Source organism: Hemitrygon akajei, chromosome 1 (assembly GCF_048418815.1).
Source record: "Hemitrygon akajei chromosome 1, sHemAka1.3, whole genome shotgun sequence".
Taxonomy (NCBI): domain Eukaryota; kingdom Metazoa; phylum Chordata; class Chondrichthyes; order Myliobatiformes; family Dasyatidae; genus Hemitrygon; species Hemitrygon akajei.
In genome coordinates, this window is record NC_133124.1 from 114,906,599 (window position 1) to 114,929,554 (window position 22,956).

General features: G+C 42.6%; 1 protein-coding gene across 1 annotated transcript in view; it reads right to left on the bottom strand.

Annotated features, from left to right (window-relative positions):
- The window catches only part of LOC140730265 (annexin A13-like), a 53,578-nt gene that overhangs the window by 11,839 nt on the left and 18,783 nt on the right, over window positions 1–22,956 (bottom strand). The window contains exons 3-8 of the mRNA XM_073050452.1: window positions 21,016–21,110; window positions 11,336–11,506; window positions 9,957–9,990; window positions 6,059–6,138; window positions 1,019–1,087; window positions 815–916 (exon numbers count right to left, since the gene is read on the bottom strand). Of these exons, the coding sequence (XP_072906553.1) occupies window positions 815–916; window positions 1,019–1,087; window positions 6,059–6,138; window positions 9,957–9,990; window positions 11,336–11,506; window positions 21,016–21,110 (551 nt within the window). The remainder of the gene's footprint in view (window positions 1–814; window positions 917–1,018; window positions 1,088–6,058; window positions 6,139–9,956; window positions 9,991–11,335; window positions 11,507–21,015; window positions 21,111–22,956) is intronic.

A 22,956-nucleotide genomic window follows, 5' to 3' on the forward strand; every position in this document is an offset into this window, starting at 1 on the left:
CTGACCCAATGCTGGGCCAAATGGCTTAATCCTGCTCCCAAATCTCATGGTCTGTTTCTTATGTTTCTATGAAATACACAGCAGATGTTACACTCCACCGGCCAGCAGTCTAGGGAATTTGGTAATGTACTGAGTTGAGAGGCCAGACATGCTTGGCAGCTGACCCTTCTGCTTCACTCCAGCCGCAGCTGGTGAATCCAGTCCAGTCCCATTAGATGGGATTGTTGACCAATAAAACAGTGACTGGAAATCAGTGTCCTTTTCCCTCTTCATTTTAAGTAATATTAACGCATATAATTGATTTACACACCAGGTGTTTTTAATAAATGTAATATGTTTAAAAAGTGTTTAATATTTGTAATTATCTCTTAGCCATTAGGGTAGAGAATGATGAAGAACCAGGATCCAACTCCTGAGGCTCAGTTGGCAACTGTGGTTCACTCTGCCTCTTTATGCAGCCATAGTAATGACCAAGAAAGTTATGTGCATGTCCTGCCTTGACCTCATATCCTCTTGTTATTAGGTTAAAGGTTCAAGAATCTTTTACTGAGAAGTGTTCAACACTTTCTTATCTTAGCTCCTGAATCGATCGGCTTTGAGCTAAAATCTCACCGTCTTTGACTACATCCACTTTCAACATCCAGGACAGATAACCAAAGAAATTATTGCAGTAGAGGTGTTGAGGACGGCAGAGATTGGCCATGATCACATTGAACAGTGGGGAAGGCTAGAGGGACTAGGTAAGCTATTCACATTTCTATTTCCTAGTTTTCATGTTTGCTTCCAAATGACACAAGTTGTGATTGTTACTCACTGTTTCATAGGCTTTGAAGATCGCTCTTAGCTGCATACAGCTTCTCTTGGTTAAAATAGTACTAAATGCCAGCTCGTCTGTACCCCAACGTTTTTCACCAGCCTGCAAACAGAAATTTTTGGTTTCAAAAATGATTGCGAAGTGCAACTTCTTGTTCTTACACGGCTCGGAGGTTTAGTTATGTCAAACAGAAGCTTTATTTACCTCAAACAGTTTTTTGGCATCTTGTTCAGCCAGGTCTTCATTGACTTCAAACCCCTCGTCTCGGTTGGCCTGCGTTTGCAAAGTTATCAATAAGGTTGGCTAAGACATTGCTAATTTATTCTTATTAAAATTTATTATTCCCCAGTGAGCAGCTTGTCCCTCTGGTTAGATTGGATTGAAAAGACTTCCATGTCTATTCTATATCATCTGAGGACAAAAGTAAAAGGGAGGTGAGAGTTGATATTGGACCACTGGAAAATGATGCTGGTGAGGTAGAAATAGGGGGCAAAGAAATGGCAGATGAACTTAATGGTACTTTGCATCTGTCTTCACTGTGGAAGATACTAGTAGTGTGTCAGAGGTCTGTGAGTGTCAGAGAGCAGGAGTGAGTGCCATTGTATTACAAAGGAAAACTCAAAGGCCTTAAGGTGCATAAGTCACCTGGACCAGATGGACAACATCCCAGAGTCCTATGAGAGGTTGCTGAAGAGATAACGGATGCATTGGTCATGATCTTTCAAGAATCACTTGATTCTGGCATGGTCCCAGAGGTGAAGGGGAGATTTACAGTGATGATTCCCATTCTGCTGAATCTTAGCTCTGTGGAGAACTTGAATAGACCAAGATCTCCTTTTGGTGCAGAGGAGGCTACAGAGAATTTTAATTGAAGTGGAGGAGATTATGAAAGGCCTGGACAGTATAAATGGGAAGCACCAAATGTTAGTAAAAGGGACCACTATATTTGGTTGTTTGTTGGTCAGTATGGATCTGGTGAGCCAATGGGCCTGTTTCTTTGCTGTATGGTTCTACGATCTATTTCTTGTAGCAGAGCTATTAATATCTTAACAAAGTGATCGCTGGAAAGACTTAAAGGGGAGTTGGGGGCGGAATTTTTTCACCCCACCATATGCAGGTGGGGAAGGGTCTGGAACTCAGTTCCTGAACGAACGATGGAGGTTGAAACACAAGTCACATTTAAACATATACATCTGATGAACTCTAACCCACATGAGGCTAGCCTAGAGCAATTACTGGGAAGTGGCACAATGGGGTGAACTGGCTTCATTGCTACACATTCCTACTCCTAGAGTAATATAATGTAAGTTTATAACATGGGGCATAGAGTACACAGCATAGGACAGGCCCTTTGGCCCATAATGTCTATGCTGAACATGATGCTGAATTAAACTAAATCCCTTTTGCCTGTACGTGATGCATATGCCTTCATTCCCTCCCTGTGTATTCACGTGTCCATCTACAGGTCTCTTAAATGTGACCATTGCACTTGCTTCCTCCACTACCCCCAGTAGCCGTTCCACACAACTGCAACTCTTGTGTAAAATAAACTTGCCTCACACTTCTTTAAACTTTCCACCTTAACTTAAAGCTCTACCCTTTAGTGTTTGACCTTCAGAGACAAATTCCACCCTCTCTATACCTCTCATAATTTTATGATTTTTCTCGGAGGTCTCCCTCAGCCTCTGAAATTTCAGAGAAAAGAATCCAATTTCGTCCAACCTCTCCTTATAGCTCACACCCTCTAATCCAGACAACATCCTGGTAACACGCGCAAAATGCTGGAGGAACTCAGCAGGTCAGGCAGCAGCTATGGAAATGAAGAAACAGTCAATGTTTCGGGCTGAGAACCTTCTTCAGGACTGGAGGTGAGGGAGGAGGTGAATGGGCAGGTGCAGCACTTAAGCCACTTGCAGGAATAAGTGCTGGGGGGAGATTAGTGGAGAGGCATGGAGGAAGGGAGTCACAGAGGGAATGACCCCTGCAGAAAGTGGGTAGGGTTGGGGGGGTGTAAAGATATGTTTAGTGGTAGGATCCCTTTGGAGGGAGCGGAGGATGATGTGTCAGGCGTGGAGCTCATGGGGTGGTGAGAACTCTGTCACTGTTAAGGCCACGGGAAGAGGGGGTGAGCGTTGATTTTCGGGAAATGGAGGAGATGCGGGTGAGGGCAATATCAGTGGTGGAAGAAAGGAAATCCCATTCTTTGAAAAAGGAGGACATCTCTGATGTCCTGGAAAGGAAAGCCGGATCCTGAGAACAGATGTGGCAGAGGTGAAGGAACTGAGACAGGGTGGGAAGAGGAATAGTCAGGATAATCATGGGAATTGGTAGGTTTATAAAATATGTCGGTTAACAGTTTGTCTCCAGAGATGGAGACAGGGGGATCAAGAAAGCAGAGGGGGGTGTCAGAAATGGACCAAGTGAACTTAAGGGCAGGGCAGAAGTTGGAGGCAAAGTTGCTGAAATTGACGAGCTCAGCATAGGTATGTGAAGCAGCATGTGGTGAACTAGATATACCTGTCTGACTGCTCCTGTGGCTCCTCCCACAGACCCTGTTCCTGGTCATGCATCACAGCACCAATGCAGTCATCAATGTAGCGGAGGAAGGGTTGGTGAGCGATACTGGGGAAGGCTTGGAACCAATGAAGAGGCAGGCATGACTGGGTCACATCCTGCTATACCACTTCTGCATCCTTTCTAAATCTGCCACATCCATCTGCTAATGGGGCATTCAGGTAAAATCAATAGTTTTGAGAAAAGGAATTTGCATTTGGCCCGAACAAGGTTTTACATACTGTAGCAGCACTGTGACTTCTTGACTCCTACACTGAATGCCCCAACTATTGAAGGCAATCATGACATATGCCTTCCTTCCTACCCTAACTACTTGTGTGGCAAATGATATTAATAATTGGTAGCATAGGTTTGGAGTGATTGGTGAAGGACTTAAAGGGGAGCTGAGGGTGGGTCTGGGACTCATTTCCTGAAGAAATGGTGGAGGCAGAAGCCCTCAGTATATTTAAACATGTCCACCTGACTGGCTGTAACCAACACCACCATGGACTAAGAATGGGGAAGTAGTGTGGGTCTGGATAGCCAGTAAAGCATTGTTGGGCTGAATGGTCTCCTTCTCACTGTACATTCCTATTCCTAGACTAGTGTAATGTTAGTTTACATTCATTTTGTTACCGTATAGAGTATACCTGCTAATTCTGTAGAAAAGTAGGCACTCAGTCAAACTTCAATCAGGAGTAATTTCTTATCCACTTGTTTCAACACAGTCCTCTGTTCTGAAAAGTGAGAATCTATCCCTATTCACCTCCTTTCTGCTGGATTCTCCACATATTTTTCAAATTCCAAGTCTTGAACATATCTTTCAATCCTCCTTTTAATACCCGTCATACAAAAATCTTTCTTGAGGTTCTTTAAGGTTGGCAGTGGGGATAAGCTCCCTCTACCTATTGAATGCTCCTAATGGTGTGCGTCTCAAATAGCCTCTGACACCCAAGTCCAGCTCTGGGCCTTCATATGGGGCTTAGCTACAACACCCAGCAGAACTGCTCCTACTGACAGGAGAAGGGGCAAAGGTGGGTTTACTGGCGGCTTAAAACCAGTCACTTTGGGCAGATGGGGCTCATCTGCCATGGTCGGCAGCTCACCTAGGAGAAGGAAAACTCTGATCTCAAACCTCCACTGCCTTGCGACTATACCCACTCATGGGGAAGGCTTTGGTAGTAAATCCCAGGGAATAATCTGGAGCTTGAATCCCTAAGACATTCCTATATTGATTTCAATGCTGACTGGCAACTCCTGCGACGCCGCTGGTGCCGAACTGTATTGGTCTCTTCCATCCCTTTAGAGTCAGCTGCATCAAGGGGGCAGTCTGCAACGTGGGCAACAGCTTGCTCTCCATATTGTACTGCCCTGGCTTACATATTATGTAGACAACCCAGTACAACCAACAGAGGGACCTTATACAAAAATCTGACTGAAACCATTCCCCTTCTCATTCTCTGCCTCCATCTCTCACACCCACCAGGCTTTCCTTAGTATCCACCCCACCATCACCACCCCCTAGGCCTTGCTTAGGAAGTAACTGGCCGACTTTTGGTGAATATATCAAAACTTTGATCCCTAACTTCTGCTTGTATCACATGGCTGCTTCTTCTTGGTGGTGTGCTGGTTTGTCCTGGCTAGCTCTGTTACAGAGGCAGCTTCTGTGACTGACTTCTGTTGAAGTTTTAACTTACTTTTCCCCTTTGCATACTAACCAACCTTCCCTGTTTTCTAAATTAGTCAGACCAACCAGAGAATAAGATAATTACATTTGTTTTACACAATCAATTGTTGTGATTTGGGACAATTCTGCTCGAATGAGCGATGGAAGCATTATTAAAAGGATCTTCCAAAAGAAAACTGGATAACAAATGAGAAGAAAAAGCATGCACTAGCCTGGCTTGTTCCAGGTTGGGCCTGGATTGACCATGGCTGCATTAGGATTGAATTGTCCATTTTCAAGTCTGGTAGTTCTCAACTGACTGTGGTCAGGTTGGATTGCTTTTGGATTGGCTATGTTTGGGTTGTATTTAAGTCAGCCTCAGTCAGGTTCAATTAGACTATAAGACCAAAGATGTAGACCATAAATCTAGACTAGAGAATTGTTCAATGATTGGGTCATGTTGGGATTGATCGGAGACTGGGTAGGTTGGGATTTGACTTGAGTCTGGTTTTGATTGGCTGTGGTTAGGCTGGTCTTGGATTGGCCATGATCATTTGTCTTTGGATTGGTCATTGACCAGGTTGATTTAGAACGGTTTAGGTCTGGTCAGAGTGGGCTCTGATTGGCAATGGTAGTGTTGGGTTCAGGTTAGGTTTTAATGTCATATCTGACCAGATCTCTTGTTTGCTGAAATTTTAGAAACAACAGGGAAATTGGAGGAACTGAGACCTCTCATCAAACGTCAATGTGGACCCAGGGATCTGAATGACATTCTTTCTTCCTGCATCAATTGTTCTTTCTATTCTATAATCCATACTTTACAAATAAGGTTTTTGGATAAATAGTAAAAATGAATATTAGTTTCATATTAGCTAAGGAAAAAGGTTTGATTTTATGAACCAGCTTGTTAGTTGTCCATTTATCAAGTTTCCATAAATATGAGCATTGACTTAAACAAGTAGCCTTCATCATTGTCAGTATTTTTGCCATCTTTAGAGAGTGTTGAATGTTTCAATATTTCTTACCTCGAGCAATGAGAGCAGCAGTTTCTGTAGAGTTCCACTAGTGTCACTTTGAACATCAGCTTCCAGATCACATGGGAACACTGCAGCAGAACAGGGGGATAAGACTGATCATGTATATTGAGTCTAAATCTGATACAATGGATACAGAGTGAGAGGGAGAAATGGTGATCAGGATCATGTTTGCTTTTATTGTCCACCCACATGTGGACTGCGTCCAACAATCCCTGGTATCAACAATACCAGACCAAGATTGTTTTCCCACAGAGTAATGGAGAGAGGTAATAGCCCAGGTTCATGTTAAAGCAGAAACCACTGGAAATAATTTCTTGTAGATCTGAACAATATTTTGTGTCTTCTGGCTAAGCAACAAGTCTGTTTCAAACCCCCTTTCTCTGTAATCTCTTCCAGCTCCACAACCCTCTCACAGATCTCTTTGTTTTTAAACCAGGCTTCTTGCTTCTTCAATTTTGATCATTCCAAGATTGGTCACTGTTATGTTTTGTAACTTCAAAACATTAAACTAATTCGAAGAAAGACTCAGGAGTCCAAAATGCGGGTCTAAATTTAAGTTTACTTTAAGTGAGGTGCACATGTAATCACATGGTAGTGTGATGACACATGCAATTCGCATATTTATACATATAAACTGTAATTAATTATTTAATTGAACAGGAATGTTGAATCAACCAATATATATACGCAAGATTACTCAAACATTAGTTATGGTAAATATTAAATACATGACAGTCTAGGTGCCTTCAGATGCCAAGTCATTAAGCTCTGGAACTCCCCCTTACACCCCCTCATCTCTCTGTCTATTTCTCCTCCTTTCAATTCCTCCTTAAAACCTTTTTGTATGACCATGTGCTTTTGTTCTCCCATCTCCTTTTGAAACTTAGCATAGACCTTTGTTCGATCATTTCCAGGCAAGTGTCCTTGTTATATTTTGCAGTGTTGAGGGTGCTGTATATTGCATTAGGTTACTCTCCTGGCATCACACATGTATCTTGGTCAAACCCTTTTTATTCCTCTCTCACACAGAAACAGGCACATGTGTGTAGGAGAGAAAGATTTTGTACATAGGGACATGTGTAATGCCAGAAGAGTAAACCAAAGCAATATGTAGCAACCTTAAAGCGCGCGCGCACACACACACAAAAAATATATATATATATATACACATGTGCTTACTCAAAAGCACACACATAAAAACACATACAATACACACATCCTGGGATGGAGAAGGTCAATTATGAGGAGAGGCTGGAAAGGCTAAGCTAAGGTTCTCCCTTGAGTGGAGGAGATTAAGAGGGGCATGATTGAGCTATATAAAGTTATGAGGGTAGGCTGCAGTAAAGGCTTCACATGAGTGCCTGGAATGACTTGCCAGGGATGGTGGTGGAGGCTAAAACATTAGGGGTATTTAAGAGCCTCTTGGACAGGCACATGTGATGCACCATCAATAACTCTAGGAGACTGGAAGTGAACGATAGGCTTTTATTAACAGCAAAAAGGGAGCACGACATCTCAGAGACTGAGGAAGGAGCAGTGCCCCCATCGCCTTTATACAGGGGTCTGTGGGAGGAGCCACAGGAGCAGTCATCAGGGGGCGTGTCCAAACAGGTATACATAGTTTACCACAACATGGATGAAAGAAAAATGGAGGGTTATGGGATAATGTGGGTTTAGTACTTTTTTTAAGGATTATATGGGTCGGCACAACATGGAGGGCTGAAGGGCCTGTACTGTGCTGTAGTGTTCTATGGTTCTGTATCAGAGGTAGATAAAACTGGAGGATATAGAGTAATGAGGAAGGGATTTAGAGAGGATCTGAAGGGGTCTTCCTCTTGCAGAGAGTAGTGCGCAGCTGGAATACACTGTCCGAGAGAATGGTTGAGGCTGGGCTGCTGGCAGTATTTGAGAAGTGTCTGGAAGAAAATTTACATTGCCTAGACATGGAATGCTAAGTTCCAAATATTGGAAGATGGGATTAACATGGAAAGATGCTGACTGGTCAGTGAAAACGAGTTGGGCCAAATGGCCTGTTTCAACACTGCATGATTCTATGATTATGAGACACACACAGACATACTTTACTACACACAAATACACAAACATACACAAAAGCACACAAGCACTCACATACATATAAAATGCACAAGCGTCCACAATTAGCTTGCATATGACACGTTTCATGTAGTAAATTGTCTTTTGGCTCTTACTGGATGTCATGTTGACATCAAACCACTTTAAGAAGATATTAGCAATGAAAAGTTTAGTCAGAGAGACAGATAGGTTTTAAAGTCGCTTTCTGAAGATTAAGCCCTTGCCGATTCTGTGCGACTGACTGCCTGTTTTTGGAGGCGAGTGTGCAAACCACGATCATTGTTCTCCACCTGCAGGCCTGTTGAAGAACTGCAAGCACGAACCATTCCCAGTGAGGATATCTGTGCTACACATTCGCAATAAAACAGCGACAAATTAGTGTTACTTCTTCAGCAATGTTAGTAAGCTCTACACTGCGGGTGACGCAGTGGGATACCAGACAACTGAGGCAATTTCCCCCCAGGTACGGGAACCTCTTAGTACAATGAATCACCAGTTTCCCAGAGCTCTATGTTGTAATCCATCATCTGAAACGGCTCCCAGACACATTATTAGGGAGATGGAAGACGTTTTTAGGAGGTGGAGGTCTTCTGTCTGGAAAGGCCGGAGAATAAAGTTTTACTGGGTTATTACATTCACTGTGTCATGGGCCATACACCATGGGAACAGGCCTGTCGGCCCCGCAAGTCTGTGTTGGCCATCAATCGCTGACACAATCACACATTAATCCCGTTTTTATTCTCTCCACATCCCCATCGAACCCCTCCCCGCAGATTTTACTCTCACATACACAGTAGGGGTAATTTGGAGGAGCGAAGGAGCCCACCAACCCTCACGTCTTCGGGATGCGGGAGTCCAGCACAATCACGGGGAGAACCTTCAAAGCACACACCGCGCACCACCTCCTGGAACGTGGGGTCTCTCTGGAGGTCGAGTCGGGATGGCAATTTCAAGAAATGATGATGTAGCAAACCCTTACAGAGCGGGGACATAAGAGGATAAATTGGATGTTTCCAGAAATTATACCGTGAGCTTTCGGGCATCTGGAATTTGTCTGCCTTTGTTCAGTGGAAGAGCAGTCTGAAAGAGACAGGGAGCTGTGGCCAGCCCTGAAATACTCGGCTGGCCACCTCTGACACAGCTACTCCTGTAGAGTACTGGAGCTGGAATAAAGTGACGAGAAATATACCAGCAATCATAAAATAAAGTGAAAATGAAAAGACCACTTTCTGAAAATAACACAGAGCAGGAAACAGGAGAGTGAGTTTGTCATTGGACATGCAAGCCAACTCTGCTATTTAGTAATGCCATGACCATCTGACCCTGATCTCAGCTCCACTTTCCTGTTTGATCCCCAACTCCCTTGATTCTCCATTTTGCAAATACCCCTCTCTATCTTTCTCTGCGTATCACGAGGGGGAAAGTGAACAAAACTTGAAAAACTCTCGAGGTTTCATTGAAAATTCTTACAGTACTCAACTGGCTAGATGAAGGGAGTATGCTTCGCCTCAACGAGGAGCCTAGAACCAGGGTCAGTCACGCACTGAGAGTAAAGAGTAGTCTGGTTTGGAATGGGATGAAGAGAATTTTCTTCACTCAGTCACTGAGTTCATTCAAATAGAAACTGATTACAAAAAAGTCAAGAGATTCAGGGATACAACAGTGAAATGGTACTGAGGTAGATTAGCCACAACCTTGTGTAGCCTTGTGTTCTTATTATAAATTCAGTAATAAGTGATCATTCTCTTTGATTGAGTATTAATTGACTTAGTTATTGTTAAGAAGTACTTACTTTGTTTGTATGCTTCTTTTGTGGCAATGATTTGCTGAAAAACAAATTATAATGAGTAAATAGCTACACATGCTGATCAGAAATATTAGACCATAAGACCATAAGAGATAGGAGCAGAATTAGGCCATTTAGCCAATCAAATGTGCTCAGCCACTTTGTTACGGCTTATCCATTTTCCCTCTTAACTCCATTCTCCAGCCTCCGCCCTGAAACCTTTCATGCCCTGACTAAACAAGAACCTATCAACCTCTGCCTTAAGTACACTCAATGACCTGGCCTCCACAGCGACCTGTGGTAACGAATTCCACAGATTCACCATCCTCTGGCTAAAGAAATTCCTCCCCATCTCCATTCTAAATGGTGTTCCTCTACGCTGAGGCTGTGCCGTCCAGTCTGACTCCCCCACTATAGGAAACATCCTTTCCACATCCACTCCATCTTGGCCCACCAACATTTGTTAGGTTCAATAGTCCAATGGTTCCATTTCATATCAGAGAATGTGTACAGTATACAACCTGAAATTCTTAATCTTCGCAGACATCCACGAAAACAGAAGAGAGCCCCAAAGAATGAAGGACAGTAAAATGTTAGACCGCCAATGTCCACTCTCCCCCCAACACACACACACACAAGCAGCAGCAAAGCATCAAGCCTGCCCCCTCCCCCTCCTCCACTTACCTCAGCAGGAAGTGTCCCTACCCACCACCCACCAAGCAAGCAATAGCAAAGACCCCAAGGAGAGACTATGATCTGCAGTCCACCAAGAACCACATTGAGATTCCCCTCCTCTTTCATCTTAATTCCAGCGAGTTCCATCAAACACTCCTCATATGGTAACTCTTTCGTTCCCGGAATCATTCTCGTGAACGTCTTCTGAGGAGCCCTCTACTATGTCAGCACAACCATTTAAAGAGACAGCACAGACTGGATGGGCTGAACTGCCTTCTTCAGTGTCACGTGATTCAATTCTTCAACTCTTTGTGGTAGCTTAGCGGCTGGAGAAATGCCATTAGAGCACCAGCTGTAAGACTGGGGTGCAATTCCCAGCGCTGCTTGTAAGGTGTTTGTACCTTCTCCCCGTGACCGTGTGGGTTCCCGCTAGGTGCTCCTGTTTCCTCTCACATTTCAAAGATGTACGGTCATAGTTGGTGAGCCTGCTATGCTGGTGCCAGAAGGTGGTAACTCTTGCAGGACTGCCCAGCACAAACATTGCTGATTTGATTTGACGTAAATGACTCATTTCATTATTTGTTTTATGTACATGTGACATATAAAGCAAGCATTTATCTTTCTTTATCTCCTTTACACTACACTTTTTTTAGTGAATAAAGTCAGAATATGTTAACTCTCTAAATAATATAGTTCAGGATTAAACATACTGAATTAGCTCTCGTGCAGAGAAGCTCGATGAGGATATCTTCATCTGTTCCAGCTCCTTTCATTGCTTTGTTCAGCAACTTGGCATCGAAGTGGCAAGGCCGATCTAACATGGCCATTAGTGTCTTTTCTAAGCATCCACTGAGTTCTCCTTGAAGCACTTTCTCAAGATCCTACAGGAAAAAAAGCAGGAAAAATGCAAGCATTAAATCTGTGTTAATCCTGCGACCATTTGTTTGAGGCCATTGGATCGCTTCATGTACCCCCGGTCTAATCTGGTCTCCTAGGAGATTGTTCCCAGGAAGAAGCAGCCAAGGTGATGATCCTTTGATCAACATTCTGAAGGCAGTAAACATTTCAGCAGACCACTTTAGGAAAGGAAGCAGAAATGTACAGTAGCATAAAGTGGTGGTTAGCTGAAATGGAAGGTGTCAGTGTGTCTATAGAGAAGATGTGGTGTGGTGCTGTTCCTCAAGGATCATTGGAGCAACATTGGAGGGTAAATTCACAGAGGCCAGAAAAGGACTGGGATTAATGATTGACAATTGCAGAGGCAGTAAAGGTGATGGCCCTAAATGGCTGGTTGTTTCCTCTGGAAGGTGTATTAGCCGCATCTACTCTCACCCATGAGAAGCTGCCACCCATCGTCTTTATAGCAATCTGATAGGAAGCTGGGAGCTGTGACATCTTCTCTTGTTCAATTACCACCACAGGGGAAGAAGTGAAGCAAGCAATTATTTTTATAGCACCTATCAGTACCTCACTGAGGCTTAGGGAGATTTAAAACCAGTGAAATGATTTGAGAGTACAGGGGTGCAGCCAATGGCGCCAGAGCCTCTTAGCTCCAGAATCATGGGCTCAATCCTGGCCTTGGGTACTGACTGTGTGGAGTTTGCACAATCTCCCTGAGACCATGTGAGTTGCCCCGGGTGCTGTAGTTCCCCAAATGCGTGCGAGTAGGTAGGTTGATTGCCCCTAGTGTGTGGATGGATGGTTGAATATCTGGGGGGGTGGGAGTGCAGATGGGAATGTGTGGAAACTAAAAAGAAAACACAAGTGTGGAATCGGCCCGATGAGACAGGCACATGGATGTGCAGGGAGTGGAGGGATATGGACATTGTGTGGCAGAAGAGATTAGTTCAGTTAGGCATTCAATTACTATTTTAATGAACTTTGCACAACACATTGTCCAAAGGGTCATTTCCTGTTCAATACTTTTCTATTTTCAATGATCTATTAACATGTATGATGTGTGGAAATGATGGGTGGATTGGCTTGTTTCCATATTAAATGATTCCCTGATTCTGTTGTAACTTTGGAAATGTGCTGCCAACTTGTTCACGGTAAGATCCTACACACAGTGAGTAAAAAAGAACTTGTTATCTGCTCTTAGTGACTAAAATTGGTCCAGGAACTTAGCAAGAATGGCATAAACTGAGACTGGTATTTTCTGCAAGGACTTGTGTAACATACTGTATAGGGTTTCACTGCTGTGTAACATGCTGTAAGGTTTCACTGATAAAGTAATGGTTTCTCTGTAGCAGCAATGTTTGGGTTATGACCAGAGATAATGGGGTTAGGAATGCTGTTGTTCTTTCTTGTGAGTCTGGAAGAGAGACTTTCACAGTCTTTTTGTTCCGGGGAGAGACGAGGAGAGAAGACGTGAATGAAGAGAGTTGGTAGACCGCCAGACTGGGTGGACTTGGAGCAAGGGTCCGAAGGGCAGCAACGATCGGAGGAGGTCGATGGTGGACAAATGGCTGTATTTGTGAGCTCCAACATTGTGCAATAGACTGCTTAATAAGATTGGACCCCTTTTTTTTACTAACCATATAGTCAAAGTAAGAATTATAAAGCTTAATCACAAAAAACGTGTTCAGCAGTGGCAGCAGGATTTTACATACTCCTGTCTCTGGAGTGAGGTTCAGACCCATAGACTTCTGACTTTGCCTGCAGGTGACAGGTAAAATTATCATTGTCAGCTGGTAAGCACTAAACACAGGGGACACAAGAGACTGCAAGTTATGTTTTGTAACTCCAGAAATAAATTGAAAGCAAAACACAGGACAATTTGTTTACTTAGTTTATTTTTCTTGGTGAGGTGTGGACATATGATGTGGTGCTGTAGTTACATACTGTATGCCATTCACGTGCTTCTTACATATAACCCATAATGAATTACGTAAACAAATAAAGAATGCTGAATCCAACAATATATTTCAATATTACAGAAATATTAAATACGCCACATTCCTCCCTACTTAGTTATACTTCCGACTCAGTACAGAGTGCATCTCAACTCAAATATGTACAGATCTCTGTATAGTCACCTTACTGTCCATTCAGGCCTGAAGATTTAATCGCTGTGGGGACTTTCTTACCCTGGTGGAATAATGTATTTCTTGACAAGGAGGATCACTCTGCTTGGCAGGTGAGACTTGTGGCTGTGAAACAATCTCAGGTTCTGGGATCTCCTCCATGGTGGTTGTAGGAGTTGACTCTGGGACTGCAGGAAGTGGTTCTGGCAACTCTGGACACCTTTCTTCTCCAATGATTGACCTGCTCTCCTCAGCTGATTGGTGTGCCATCTCCTGAAGATATCAGACATAATCTCCACTGTCTAGGACAGTGGTTTAGCTCTATCCTTAATCTTTCCAAGTATCTAATTTTTTTCATCTCTTGTAGTCACTCACCAGGACTGCTTGTCCAGGAGTAAAACATCAAACCTCCTTGTTTGAGGGAGGAAATTGGCAAGCTTCTGATTCCGTCTTGGTATGTTTAGCTGACATTGCCCACAATGCATTCTTTAGACTCCAGACAAATCTTTCTGCCAAGCCATTGTAGCTTAGTGGCACAGTGCAGATGTAGTACGTCTTATTCCATTCACTTTCAGCACCGCAGCAAACTGTGGTCCATTGTCAGTGACTAAGTGTTTCAGAACACCAGTCCTTGGGAAGAGGCTTCTCAGCGCATCAGCAGTGTGCAAGGCTGCTGTACAGGCTAATGGCAACACTGCTGGCCACTTTGTAGCTGCATCCACTACTACCAAGAAACTTATGCCCAGGAATGGTCCAGCAAAATCCACATGAATCATTTTCCAGGGCAATGCAGCCCATTCTCAGGATGGAGAGGTGCTACTCCTGGCATCTTTTGGACACGTTGGCATCCCAAACAGTGCCTGGCGAGCTGCTTAATCTGCTGATTATCCCAGGACACCAGTCAAAGCTTCGAGCCAACACTTCCATTTCGACCGTGTGTGGATGACCGGCATGTAGCTCCTCCTACACTAGCTTTCAGCTTGAATGATACAACTCTCAATCTCCATATAACACAACCCCAATCAAGGCTAAGTTCATCCTGGCACTGGTAAAAATGGGGGAATTGGAATTTCTGCTGCACATTCCAGCCATTTTGTGTGAACCTGAGACAGGGTGGGGTATTTTCTGATTTCCTTTTGGACCATCTCTGCCATAATAGGGAGGCTTTTGATTTGCATTAGGGAGATTACATCAGGAGGACATATTCTGTAAATTTTTCCAGTATTTTCTTTTCCAAGGATAAATGGAACAATCTGTTAGCATTTCCATGATTAGACATCCTCTTGAATTCAACCTTGTGTCCTCCAAGAAAGAGAGGCCATCTCTACATTCATGCTGCTGCTGTTAGTGGAACATATATCTATGGACTGAAATGGACACGAGTAGCTGATGATCAGTAATGCGGGTAAACTCTCTCCCAGACAAGACGTTTTACAGCCCAAAGCAGACTCAAGGCCTCTCTGTCAATCTGTGTATGATCTTCCTCTGCAGCGATAAGGGAATGTGGAGCATTCACTTCCATCACTCGTAACACGTGACATGACTGCAGCTACACCATGAGGCGAGGCGTCACAGGCAATCTTCATCGGTTGATGTGGATCATAATGTGTGAGTACAGTGATGTCACCATCTCTTTTACCTTTTGGAAAGCCACCTCACACACTGCTTTGTCCATTGCCATTTCTTCCCGATCTGCAGTAATGAGTTCAAGGGGTTAAGCACAGTAGCCAGGTTTGGCAGGAAGCTGTAACAGTGATTGACAAATCCTAAACCACACCGCTATTGTGACACATCCTTTGGCTTTTGTGCAACCACCACTGCTCGAATTTTCTCAGCACACTTGTGTAATGCTTGAGCGTCAAGGGTGCAACTACACTAAGTGATGCTTGGTTTAAAAAAATTACACTTGTGGTGGTACTCTGAGCCCATAATCTACGAATCTTCTTAACACTGCCTTGAGGGTTTGGAGATATTCCCTGTCATCCTCACGGGTAACAATGATGTCATCCAGGTAACACTGCACTGAGTGCCTGGGCAGCCTTGCAGCACCTGGTCCATAGCTTTCTGCCAGAGTGCAGGTGCAGGTGCAGGTGCTGCTCCAAAAATAAGCCTATTATAGTGATAAAGCTCTTTGTGAGTGTTAATGGTGAGAAATACTTTGTACTCCTCTTCCATTTGTAGGTGGGCTTCAGCAAAGTCCACTTTGCTGAAGTGTTTTCCTCCAGAAAGTTCTGCAAAGATATCCTCTATCCTGGCCAGAGTGTATTGATCTACTTTCACTATTGGGTTGATGATGACCTTAAAATCACCACAGATCCTGACAGACCCATTCTTTTGGGGTTCTGGGACCACTGCTGTTGCCCATGGGCCCCGCTCAACCTTGGAAAGAATTCCTTCAGCCTCCATGTGATCTAGCTCATTGGCTATTTTATCATGGATGGTATAAGGAACTGGACAGGCTTTGTAAAATATGGGTGTGGCATTTTCATTTAACACTATTTTTCCCTTGATATGTTTATGTTTTCCAATTCCATCCTTGAGCAATGCTGTGGCATCAGCCAGTACCTTTCCTAATATTCTTTCAGTTGATTCTACTGCAGGTGATGTGGCATGCAAATGGTGGATGGTTCTCCAATTGATTTGTAGTTGTCTCAGCCAATCATGGCCTCATATTGCTTGCTCTTCTGCTTTTACTGCATACAAGCCCAATGTAGCTGGTTAGTTGTTGTATTTCACTGTTACGGATGTCATTTCTGCAGGAATCATCTTTTCTCATTATTAGTTCTTAGTTGGATATCTACAGTCTTCAGTTTGTTATCTTTGAAATGCCATTCAAACTCATTTTGTCAAATGACTGAAACAGATGAGCCAGAACCCAATTCCATTTTAATTAATTTGCTGTTTGCTTCTGGTGTAAGCTCTGTTAGTTTTCACATTGTAAATCTTAAGACTGCTTAGCCCTGTGTCACTCTTATCATTATCAGATTTTTCATCAACAGCAAGCAGAATGGTGCTCTTTTTGAAAAGGCAACTTGACATTTTATCTTCTTCTCTTTCCTGTGCTTTCCATTTATTTTTGTCTGTCCAACATGTCTTTGTGAAGTGCCCTGCTTTGTTGCATTTTCTGCAAGTTTCACCTTTAAACTTGCATTGGTCTGGTGTCTGTGAGCCCTTGCCACAATGATAACACAATTTGTTTGGCCAGGCAGATTTCTGTTCAGACATCGTAAAATTGTTTGCACTCTCTTCATCATTCCTGACTGCAACTCAATTGCATGTCTGGCTACTCTTTCCAGTGATACAGTGAGTTCAACTGACTTTTAAATATTAATCGTGCTTCAGCTAGGAGCTCTTTTTTGAATGCTTTCTTGTAAGATTCCACAAAACGAATGATCTCTCAGTACATCACTGAACTGACAACGCTTAGACAATTTCTTCAATTCAGTTCATGAAACCTGAAATATTCTGCAATCAACAGTGGTTTTGGTTCTAAATGTTTCTGCATTATGTTCATGATATCAGCAAAGCTCATTTCAGCTGGTTTGGTTGGACCAGTTAAACTTCAAAGGAAACTGCATGCTTTTCCACCTATTGCACTCAGTAGCATTGGCTTCAAAATATTGCTCAGTTCATTCAGTATACACCATCCAGTTATCTGTTGTGCAATTTAAGTATCTATCTTTCCAGTGTAGTCAGTCATTTTTGCTTTTATTAAATTTATTATTATTTTCACCCAGCACTCACTGCTTATGAACCTATGAATGTTTTGCCTATTTTAAACTCAATGTCTCTCTCCCCTTCTGAGGAAAAAGATATACTGTGTTTCAACAGGGTCAATAGCCAACTTGGGTTCATTTTTAAAACTCCTCATATCCACTGTTATGTTTTGTAACTCCAGAAATTAATAGAAAGAGAAACACAGGAGCCCAGGATCACTTGCTTACTTAGTTCTTTTTCTTTAGTGAGGTGTACACATATGACGTGATGGCATAATGACATATGTCTTTCATGTATTTCTTACATCTAACCCATCATGAATTATGTAAACAAAGAATGCTTAATCAAACAATATATTTACAATATTACTCAAATATTACTGGAATATTAAATACACTATGCTGCAGATACTGGAATCTGGAGCAACAGACAAAGTGCTGGAGGAACTCTGTGTTCCAGACAGCATCTACGCAGGGAAGTGAACACCGGCATTTGAGGTAGATTGAACATGATTGAACAGTTTTTAACATGAAATGTGCATTTTGCCTTGTCAATGGCTTCAACGGAAAAGCTCAGGACCACAATAATGCCATCAAGTGGCATATTCAGCAGTACTGACCATCTGTCTGTAGATTACTGAGATATACATAAAACAAACACAATGTATAATGTGTAGAGGGAACCAGTGCACTGTGGACATCTCATAAAGGAAATGGAAGTACACCCCCTTGCTCCACTGTTTGTTAACCCCCTGCATGATGAGCTTATCCATTTTGGTCCTAATAAAGGGAGGATACAGTCCTCCCTGAGTTTCAAACATCCAACTTATAACTCCCCCCTACATATGGGCAAGCCCCCATAATATTATTGCAATCAAAACTCTGATGCACAAACAGTAGGTTCCTGTGAATGGCAGAACCTGCATCCTCTCTCTCCACTTTCATTTTTCCTCTCAGTCAATGCCATTCACTACAGTATTGTGGAGGTGTGGTTACCATATCAAGTGATTTTTGTCGATTTTCTGATTTGCATACAGAATTGACTTATGGATGTCTGCAAAAATGAAACTCGATCATTACCCAGGGATGGCCTCTGGAGTGCCACCTAAACGGTGAAAATTGAGCAACATTGGAGAAAGGAGGGAGGGAGAAAACAGAGAACTATCGACCTGTCAGCCTAACATTGGTGGTGGGGAAGATGCTAGAGTCCATTATTAAGGATGAAATAGTGGCAAATCTAGACAGCAGTGATAGGATTGGGCCGAGCCAGCATGGATTTACCAAGGGTAAATCATGCTTGACTAATCTGTTGGAGTTTTTTGAGGATGTAACCAGGAAGTTAGACAAGGGAGATCCAGTGGATGTAGTGTACCTCGATTTTCAGAAGGCATTTGATAAGGTCCCACATAGGAGATTGGTGGGTAAAATCAAAGCTCATGGCATTGGGGGGAAGGCATTGACATGGATAGAAAACTGGTTGGCAGATAGAAAGCAAAGGGTAGCGGTGAATGGGTGTTTCTCGGAATGGCAGGTGGTGACTAGTGGGGTGCCACAGTGCTCGGTACTGAGACCACAGCTGTTTACGATTTACGTCAACGATTTAGATGAAGGCATTGAGAATAACATCAGCAAATTTGCTGATGATACTAAGCTGGGTGGCAGTGTGACATGTGATGAGGATGTTAGGAGAATTCAGGGTGACTTGGATAGGCTGAGTGAGTGGGCAGATACTTGGCAGATGATGTTTAATGTGAATAAGTGTGAGGTTATCCACTTTGGGAGTAAGAACAGGAAGGCAGATTATTATCTGAACGGTGTAGAGTTAGGTAAGGGAGAAATACAAAGAGATCTAGGAGTACTTGTTCATCAGTCACTGAGGGTGAATGAGCAAGTGCAGCAGGCAGTGAAGAAGGCTAATGGAATGTTGGCCTTTATTACAAAGGGAATTGAGTACAAGAGCAAGGAAATCCTCTTGCATTTGTACAGAGCCCTGGTGAGACCACACCTGGAGTATTGTGTACAGTTTTGGTCTCCAGGGTTAAGGAAGGACATCCTGGCTGTAGAGGAAGTGCAGCGTAGATTCACGAGGTTAATTCCTGGGATGTCTGGACTGTCTTACGCAGAGAGGTTAGAGAGACTGGGTTTGTACACGCTGGAATTAAGGAGATTGAGAGGGGATCTGATTGCAACATATAAGATTATTAAGGGATTGGACAAGATAGAGGCAGGAAATATTTTCCAGATGCTGGGAGAGTCCAGTACCAGAGGGCATGGTTTGAGAATAAGGGGTAGATCATTTAGGACAGAGTTAAGGAAAAACTTCTTCTCCCAGAGAGTTGTGGGGGGTCTGGAATGCACTGCCTCGGAAGGTAGTGGAGGCCAATTCTCTGGATGCTTTCAAGAAGGAGCTAGATAGGTATCTTATGGATAGGGGAATCAAGGGATATGGGGACAAGGCAGGAACCGGGTATTGATAGTAGATGATCAGCCATGATCTCAGAATGGCGGTGCAGGCTCAAAGGGCTGAATGGTCTACTTCTGCAACTATTGTCTATTGGAGATACAAAGATGCAATGGGCAGACTGTTTCATGAAGAAAGATTGGACAGGCTAGACTATACCTGCTGGAGTTTAGAAAGACTGAGAGATGACTTGATTGAAATACATAAAATCCTGAATAGTCTTGACAGTGAGAATGTTTCTGTTGGTGGTGAACCTTGAATGGGGGTCAGTGTTTGAAGACAGAGGCTTGCATATGTAAGGTAGCGAGGAAGAAAAATTTTGTTCTCCCAGAATCAGAATCAGGTTTAATATCACCGGCATATGTTGTGAAGTTTGTTAACTTTTGAAGCTTTTGTTAAATTTGAAGACGGTGACTTTTGGAATTCTCTTTCACACAGGGTGATGGAAGCAGATATTAATATTCAACAAGCAAGAACTAAAATAGTTATTGTAAGTAGATAGGAGCATGAAGTTGAATTACGTTCTTATCATCCATTATCTTATAAAACAACAAAGCAGGTTAGCCTGGCCATGTGTCCTACTCCTGTTCCTGATAAGTTGGGAAAATGTCTATGAAAAATTAAAACGCTACACATGGGTACAAAAATGAAAAAAGTCTAGAGGAAAGACTCCAAAGGGTAGAAGTAGTGCTACAATTAAAGTCCTAGTTAGATCATGTGCTGAATGCAGAGAGAAGATCAGGACCAAAAAGTAGACAAGTTGTATTTGGAAAGAGGTAAGATTTTGCAAAACATACGGGATAAAGTGCAAAGATTACAAAATATTTGGCTCTATTCCCAAGGATTCTGACGATTAACAGAATATTTAATTGACTACTCCAAGATATTTATGGATAGTGGTCGGTGAGAGTCACTTTGATAGTGGTCAAAGAGTCTGGGATTGGGAGACAAAAACTATAAGTTGGAGCCAGGGTTTGCAGAAGTGGAGATTGGAGACACTCCCACATACAGACGATGTGAGAAACTGCAGCTCTTCCACACATGACAATCAATGCTGTGTTTCATTTCAAATTGAGATTGATAAAACCAAAGGGTTTCGATGGAATCAGATTACAGATCATGGAATGGTTCAACCCCTGTTCCAATGTGTAAAACTTCAGCTGAGTTTTGTTGCAAGTTGTACTTACTTTTCTGTACAGAGCTCTGTACTTCTCTTTTATTTTCTGTCTCTGTTCTGTTGAGCGACTTGCAAGAACTTTAATTATTGTGATTTCATCAGTTCCTGTGAAACCCAAAAATAATTAGTGCAGCTAAGATAAATGCAATGCCTGTTGCAAATTGTATTTGGTCACAGAAATGTAGCCGAAGCGATTAAAGCAGCCAGTGTCAGGTGGCACTGAAGGTCATCAGTTCGTGTTGCTGCTGCTGAACATCTCCAGCAGCCCAGATTCAATCCTGACTTTGGCTGCTGCCTGTGTGGAGTTTGCATGATCTTCCTGCGATCACCTGGGTTACCTCTAGGTGTGCCAGTTTCATAGAATCATGGAGAATTACTACACAGAAATGGGCCCTTCAGCCCACTGAGCCCATACTGACCACCACCCACCCATTTACACCAACCCAACATTAACACCATTCAGCTATATTCTACTACCTCCCCAACCCCCCACCCCCAAATTATACCACTCATCTACGCACTAATATCAATTTACTGTGGACAATTACCCTCCTGACCTGCACACATCTCTCCATGTGGAACGAAACCAGAGCATCCAGAAGAAGTTCACACAGGCACATTGAGTGCCAGGGTTGAACCTGCGTCCCTGGTGCTGCCCTTTCTCAGAAGACCACGAGGACACTTAAGACCAAGGAAACCCTCCAAATTCCAAATCATGCAGATCGGTTGGTTGCTTGGCCTCTGAAAGTTTTCCCTGGTGGGGAATGGATGGAGGAGAACTGAATGGGGGAGGAATTGAGGAGTATGTGAGAGAGGATGAATTACCAGAGAAATGTGAGTAAGTAAGAAGGATGGGATTGCTCTGAGAACCGATGTAGATTGGATGGGCCAAGTAACTTCCTTTTATTTTGTATGAAATCGAAGTACTATGGATTCCTGTTAATTGGCTGCTGGTTAATCAGGATAGCCATTTATTTGAGAGAACTCGTAAAGAACAAAATCTAAATTGAGAAAATAGTAGGGGTTTTTTTAATTCACAAAAATTTTCAATCTTTAAGATAATTTTTTTGAGGCATTGTAAGTGTTGTTACTTCGATGTACCTGTGTATTTTGAATAATAATAATAATAAAAAGATTTGAAAAGAAAGAGAAAATAGCCAGGATTCCCTTAGTTTATTTGGGGCACTATGCCACCCAACCGGGGCAAGAGACTGTTGCCGAACGGTCTCTTGCTAGCGTCAGTCATGTGTGTGTGGACTTGCGTAGCCATTAGATACTACTCCATGCTGAGAGCAATCGGTATTTAAAAAGTATCACATGCACGTGTTTCTGTTCAAAAATCAGTGATTTTTATCACTGATTGTTGGTGACAAATAAGTAGTAAGACAATCCAGAACTGTTTTCTTCACAGTAGTTTCAAGCATTCAGTCTTGGAGTTGCCAGAAGCAAATAGGTGTGAAAATGAAACAATTTCACAAGTTCAACAAGTTAGGAATTTGAAAGTATCAACAATCATCATGAATGTTACAATGGAAGATGCAGTCACTTAAAACATTGTATGAAGTCAGTCCATTATCTGCATGAGTTATCTTCACTAATTTTATTCATTTACACTTAATCAGAAGATGAATGGCAGAAGAATTCCTCGGTCACTAACTATTAGAAATTATACACAGGTTTATAGCACTGTGGAGATATTGGTAGTGTTCTAATTTGTTCTGTATTTAATTTAAATACATAAATTGTTACTCAGTTAAACAGTAATTTATCTTTTTTTCTGTTTAACTATTTCCATGAAATTTTGGCTATTTGGGACAGCTGCTTAATTGGACCAAAATATGGTGCTCTCAATTTGTCCCGATTAATCAGAATCCAGTGTATACAAAATATACATGGAGGGAGAAATGACTTCATGTCAGGGGCAAGGGAGCACAAAATTGTCATTGGGTGG